A 7,316-nucleotide genomic window follows, 5' to 3' on the forward strand; every position below is an offset into this window, starting at 1 on the left:
TTTTTTTTTTAGAAAACTTATCTTACTACACTTATAAATTACTATTTATAAATTAGAAGTGCATGTTTATTGAATATTTGTTTTTAATATATTAATTTTATGTAATTTATGTATATTTTAATTTGTTTATTTTGTAGGTTAAAAATTATTTATATTTTTTATCTTTAATTACATATCAATTTAAATATATATCTAATTTTTTAATATTAAAATTTAAATCCTAAAAAGCTTACGGCCCGACGCTCGTGGATTTAAGTCTCGTTTTAAGTTTTCGCCTTTTAAAATATTGATTTTGACTACTTTAGTTAGCATTTCCTCTCAGTGGACGATTTTGTTAAGGACTTTATTGGTATTTTGTGAATTATTTCATACTTCATAAACGCATAGGCACTGTTCATAATTTTGACATGAAGTCCAATTGATAAGTTATTTCAGAATGTTAAAACCAAATTATATGATAATAGAAATTGTTTTTTTTTATATTTTATTATTTAAACTTATTAAAATATATATCAAATTTATTTTTTAAATAATATAGTAGATGATGTGATAACATTTAATTTATTTATTTTTTAAAATTATTTATTTGTTTATGAGTTTATTTTTTTATATTTAATTTATATGAACATGTAAACCAATAATATTTTAGTGTGTATAATTTAATAAATTAATTTGATAAATATTTTGATATCTATAGTATTATTGAATTATTATTGTTACAATAAATCTCAATTTAAAGTGGAGGGATGTATTTCAAATATATGATTTCATATGTTTAAATATGAGGTATATAATAGCTGAGCCAACTTGATTACTTGTCTATAATAAAAATTGCCTTGTAATGCTAAAAGACTTGATGAAGTGGGTTTATGTATCTAGAATTGCGTTGGAAAATTGGTTTATTTGTGGTGTTTTGTGTGAATATGATCAGTTTAAAGTAAGGTTTTTATTATTTGTTAATTTAAAATATTGCATTTACCATTCTTAATAAATCCAATTGAATTATACTATTTAAGATTTTATAGGGTGTTATGATTCACTGCATATGAGTTTGCTATCCGTTATGTGACTTACTATGTTATATTGTTATTAGACTTATTTTTCTTTTTTTTTTCTTTTTTTTTTTCTCTCTATTTAAAATAAATTGGACACATGAAAAATTTTGAAAAATTTTGAAATTTCATGAAATTTTTTTAAAATCTATGATAAATGTCCTAGTCCTACAAAATCCATTAAACTCCATATAGACTTCTTATAAAATCTATGTGGAGTGTATGGAAATGATCTATAACAATTTATGAATTCCTTTGTTTGGATCATCTATTTTTCCAAATTTATTATTATTATTATTAATAATTAAATAATAATAACAAATGTGGAGATTTATTGAGAAATTAAATTAACTTGATTGAAGTTGGTTTTTATTTTAGGAATAATTAATAAGCCTGAATACAAAGTGTAAAATTTCAATATCGGTGAAAATATGGAAATTTACAAAGTTTAAAATTTTAGTATTAGTGAAAATATGAAAATTTCTATGAAAACATAAATAAAAATTTACAAACAATGATGAAATTTAATTAAAAAAATAAAATTTTTCATTAAAACTTTAGCATTTTAGTATTAACTTATTTAATCAATCAATTATCAAATTGATTATAAAAATTACAAAAATATTGAATAAATTTTATATATTTTTTTAATTAATTTAATTTATAATAAATGGTAACGATCATAAATAAATTATTATTGATAAAAAAATAAAAAAAAATAAATATTTGATAAAATTATTTATTAATTAAGATAAAATAATTATTACAATTATATTATATTTCATAAATATCATCTCAATACTCATAGAACTCCTAATTAATTGAAAATTATTGGTCTCTTTTTCATTTTCATTTTGATATGTGAAATGTTAAAAATAATTTTTAAAAGATGTATCTTTTTAATAATTTTTCATGTAATTATTAATATATTAATCATAAAGATCTTGTATTAAATATAGTTGTCTTTCATGTTTAGTATAATATATTCTATCATTTTTTATTTTTATTTGCTTAGTGTTATTAATTTAAATGCTATCAATACCGATTCTACATGATATTGTATCTTCATATTATTATTTTTTATTTTTATATAATCAATTATTAACTTATAGTTGTAGGATTCTAATAAATCCATTTTATACAAAATATATAGCAAGTATATATATATATATATATTATCAATAAATAAAATCTATAAAGGTTATTGAATTTAGTAAAAAACTATCACTAAAGTTAATTTGATAAAAAATTTACTAAACATAAATAATATTTTTTAACTTTTTATTAAAAAAAAATTTAAAAATTCCAATATATTTCCAAAATTTCCATAGCAATTTCAAAATTTTATATGGAAATTTCTAAAATTTGAATAGATATTATAGATTTTTTTAATCAAATTGTTCAGGATTTGATATGGGTATTTTGATAGAAATTTTCAAAAAAATTTTGACAAAATTTCAAAAATTTCAAACGATGTTATGGAATTCTACCTATTTTTATTTAGAACCTAAATTTTTTTTTTTCAATCCTTTAAAAAAATAAAAATTTCGAAAAAAAATTGATATTTGATACCTTGCCTAAATAAGGATAGATATTCATTCTTGAAATATTTGATTAGGAAATCAATCTGATTCATGACCATGCTTAGTCATTTTTCATATTGATTTAAACAAAAAGAAAATAATGCTTTTGGTGGAAGATTATAGTTATTTTAGGGATTTGATCAATTGAAGCAAAATTTGCCTCCATCAAAGAATTGTCATTCTAAGACTTGGAATTTCAAACTATAAAAGGACAACATATAAGAAGGAATGAAAAATCTCTCAACTCCCAATCAATCAATACACAACTATTTCTATAATGTTCCTGCCTTAATTTTAATTTTTGCCATATTTGTTTTCTTTCTAAAAAAGTTATTTTCATTTTTAATTTACCAATCTGTTGTCTCTATTTTAGTTTAGTATATTCAAAATCCTTTTATTACAACGGCATTTAAGACCATTCCAAAGCTCTTTTTCGCACTCATAATTTTGTTGTTTTCTACAAATTAGTATAGTTTTCTAATTTTGTCAAATTTATTTTTGTGCAATTTTTATTATTTTTACTTCTCTATTTCTTTTTCTTTCTTAAATCAAAATTAGAATGACACGTTCCCAATATCTATGAACATCCAAATTGTTTGGTATTTTAAAAAATACCAAACATTCTTTTAAAGTGTTTTAACTTTTTAAAAATCCATTAAAAATCCTAAATCAATAGAACCTCATCAAGTAATTTCAAACTGAAAAACAACATATGCTTGTCATTTTCTTTTCATGTTTTTCGGTTAATGAAAATTTATGTTTTCATCTTATGATTATTAAACCAAAGCACATAAATTGAAAGAAATAAGAAATTATTTGGATTTACATTTAATGTTTACAAATAATGAGGTATCCTTTAAATAAACTAATTTTATTTTAAATTGGAATTTAGTAGATAGTAATTATAAATTTCTATGCTTTAAATTGAAACACGTGATTTTTTTTTTAATAAAACAAGAAAGAAGAAAAAAAAAAACAAAACAAAAAAACTTTGAAAAAAGTACCGGAACGTGATACAAATGGGACACTTTTTCTTTTTCTTTTTTTCTTCTTCTAATTTTATAATATGTATACATAATAAAGAGCAGAAAACTAATCCCAGATAATAGTAGATATCCATACATCAACATTAACAATAAATTAGAACTGACTAATTATTTAAATAAAATCTTGTTGTTTAATAAATATATATATATATTGGTTTGAAGCTAATTTACAATCTTAATGCTCTAAATACAGTCTGCATATTCTTAGTGTGCAAGAGTAAAAGAGAAAACAAATAAAAATTAAATAAATAGCCGAAGGTAAACTAACATAATCGGCACATGCCACACGTCAACTCTTAATGGTACAGTTAGCTCATAGCTGTGTGAAAGCAAAAAGAAATAGGGAAGTCTGACCACCGACGAGAACCAACCAGAACATACCATCTGTCACGCAATATATTTTATGAAAATATTATAATAAAAGTAATTTTTATAGGAAATTAATTTAATATAAAAAAAAAAAAAAGGATGAGAATGGAAATCGTGAATTTGATAAAGAAAAGAGACGACGAAAATAGAACCAGCCAAGCACGAGACTTATGACTAAAGCGCCAGACCAAATTTAACGTGTTTGACCGTTGAACAAGTTTTTTTTTTTTTTTTTTTTTTGAGTGAGTCATAAAAAACCACCGCCCAGACGGCAATACTTTCTTTTCGGACTTTTCGTGTTTATTGATTTAGTAAATCTTCAGGATTTTTGTTTTAAGCATGAACCCATGTATTAAAGCGCGTGGTTAACAAGCTGTGTAGAAAATGAGTGAATGACCTGTCACGTTAGACAAAAAGCGCGTGAACTATCAAGAATTCAATTAAAAAAAAAAAAAGAAGAGAGATTAACTACCAGAACCCGGACATGGAAGTAGTCAAAAACCAGTCAAATCGTCGGAACACCAACGACGTCGTTTTAAAATATTCAGTTCCAATATATACGGAGAGTAAAACCTTAATGAAGGCTGTGTTAATTCTAATACAGAGAGAATAGAAAAGAAAGAGAGAGAGAAAGAGAGATTAATAAAGTTAGAAAATGCCTTGCGCAGTTGCAGTGCCAAATTCTCCGATATTTTCACCGTCGTCAATCTTTTACAAATCTCCAGCTGCTTCTTCTTCTTCGTCTCCGTCTTGCTCTTCTCCTAGAATCCATGTCCATGGCTCTTCACGAACCACTGCTCGATCATCTTCTTCTTCTTCTTCTTCTTCTTCATCGGCAAAAACATCATCATCACCATCATCGCCTTTACAATCATCGATGTCGCCGTTAACGTCTCGGTTTCAGAGACAAATTACAGCGTTAAACAACAACAGCAATTCCAAGATCGATCCTTTGGATATGGGTTTGGGTTCCGGGTCGAGTGCAGTCCTGAAGAGGAAAAGGCCCGCGAGGATTGATATCCCGATTTCTTCGTCGTTGAGTTTTAAGATTGATTCGCCTAAGTGTGTAGAGAGAGTGGACTTCATGGAAGTTGAAGGGGACGGATACTCGGTTTATTGTAAAAGAGGAAGGAGAGGTGCTATTGAGGATCGGTACTCTGCCTTTGTTGATCTTCAAGCAGAGTCTACACAGGTATGTTTATTTTTATTTTTTCCCTTTTTTTCTGAAATTTTCTTTCACTTTTTTTGAATAAAAATTCGAATGCAAGTATTTAGCCACCTTATGCACGCAACGTGTTTGTATAATGGACAAACAGGTCTTGATTTCTCAAGGTCTAAAAAACTTAAATTGGATTAAAATAACCTTCATGTATTTAGGAATTGATCTTAAGAGAAAAAAAACAGGGTGATAAATTTATATATCGAAACGACTTGTCATAAACTGGAGGAATTTGGGTTTATTTAACATGTCCAACTCATAGTGAATTTTGATATATGTTTCTTCAGCAATATAGAGGGAAACAAGAACAACAAGAAAGTTAGCATTTTGCCATTTTGGTTGCTCTGAAAGATTTGTAATTCCATGTTAATTTGACTATCCGCTTGTATCTAGAATCTGAAAATATGTTATGCAATACAGGCATTTTTCGGTGTTTTTGATGGGCACGGCGGGCCGATAGCTGCTGAATTTGCTGCCAATAACATGCATAAGAACATAAAGGATCAGTTGACAAAAGGAAGTGAAGAGAGAATTGAAGAAGCTATCAAAGATGGCTATATGACCACGGATGCTCATTTTTTAAAAGAGGGTGTCAGCGGTGGTGCATGCTGTGTCACTGCATTGATTCAAAACCATAATCTAGTGGTCTCGAACGCCGGCGACTGTCGTGCAGTCATCAGCCGAGGAGGAGCTGCTGAGGCCCTTACATCAGATCACAGGCCTTCAAGAAAAGATGAGAAGGACAGAATTGAAGCCCTGGTAAGCATTCACCTAATGGGGGTAGATTTCAATATTTAGCAATGTCATTATGTTCGTGAAAGATTGAGTTTGAAGTGAAAGACCATGAATTGATTGGTTTTTGCAATATGCTTTTGCAGGGTGGGTATGTGGATTATTGCCATGGTGTTTGGCGAATCCAAGGATCTCTAGCTGTGTCAAGAGGAATCGGAGATCGACATCTTAAAGAATGGGTGATAGCTGAACCAGAGACCAAAATCTTAAGAATTAAGCCTGATTGCGAGTTCTTGATCTTAGGCTCGGATGGTCTTTGGGACAAGGTAATGACTAAGAATCTGATTTTTGATGATTTCTTTTGGTGCAATTCTATATTGAAGATGATTTTTTTTCTAGAAACTGAATGGATTTCTTTTTTCATTACAGGTTAGCAATCAAGAGGCAGTAGATTTAGTTCGCCCTCTATGCGTGGATGTAGATAAGCCAGATCCGTTTTCAGCTTGCAAACAACTTGCTGACCTCTCATTCAGAAGGGGGTCCACTGATGATATAAGTGTTATGATAATCCAATTAGGTCATTTTGTTTGATGATTCAGTTCTGGGTTTAAAAAACAAAAGAAGAAGAAGAAGAAGAAGAAGAAAATATTATATGAAAACAAAGTGAGTTTTGCTTCATCTGCAAGTGTTTTTTTTTTTTCAAGAAACTTGCAGCTTTAGAAGCTAGACAATTCCTTCGCTAATGTTCTGTTACACAGTGGAAAGCTCAAAGTGAGATTGAGATGTTTCACAAGGTTTTACCTCAGAGACTAACAAATTATGGCTCTACTTGTTACACTTGTAATTGAAAAACCAATTGCTGTAAAATGGTCAGATTTTAGCCTTATTTTTGAATCTCTCCTTTTCACTTGCATAAGCATTATTCCATTATTTTCCTATCTAGCTATTCATTGTCTTACATTGTTCAGTTTTGAAGTTGAACAAATTACGTTTATGTTCGTGAAAAAAAAACAATAAAAGGGCTGCTTGAAGTTGAATGTAAATGGAATTGACTGGTCGCTTATTCTATTGTTGAATATGTATTGGGATATCTTTGTTCGAGAATCTTTTTTGCAACCCAGCATAGCATTCATTCGTTGTTTACCTTTTCATATCTTTTTAAGTCAACCAGTGGAGCACATGTTTCTGTATTGTTGCTGCTTGACCAGGTCATTCTTGTTCGGCTGCTGATTTAATATGTGTTTTTAGCACGAGGGGATTTCAACGTCTCAGTCTTTACGTGCTTTATACTTCCAGATGCATTAATTGTAACCAT

General features: G+C 27.9%; 1 protein-coding gene across 1 annotated transcript; it reads left to right on the forward strand.

Annotated features, from left to right (window-relative positions):
• Nucleotides 1-4,533: 4,533 nt before the first annotated feature.
• Nucleotides 4,534-6,887, forward strand: LOC107413882 (probable protein phosphatase 2C 25). The gene is made up of 4 exons (XM_048470648.2): nt 4,534-5,242; nt 5,690-6,028; nt 6,148-6,327; nt 6,431-6,887. Exons 1-4 carry the CDS (start codon nt 4,706-4,708, stop codon nt 6,590-6,592), a joined length of 1,218 nt encoding a protein of 405 aa, XP_048326605.1. The 5' UTR covers nt 4,534-4,705; the 3' UTR covers nt 6,593-6,887.
• Nucleotides 6,888-7,316: the final 429 nt, after the last annotated feature.

This window comes from Ziziphus jujuba, chromosome 8, assembly GCF_031755915.1.
Source record: "Ziziphus jujuba cultivar Dongzao chromosome 8, ASM3175591v1".
Lineage (NCBI taxonomy): Eukaryota > Viridiplantae > Streptophyta > Magnoliopsida > Rosales > Rhamnaceae > Ziziphus > Ziziphus jujuba.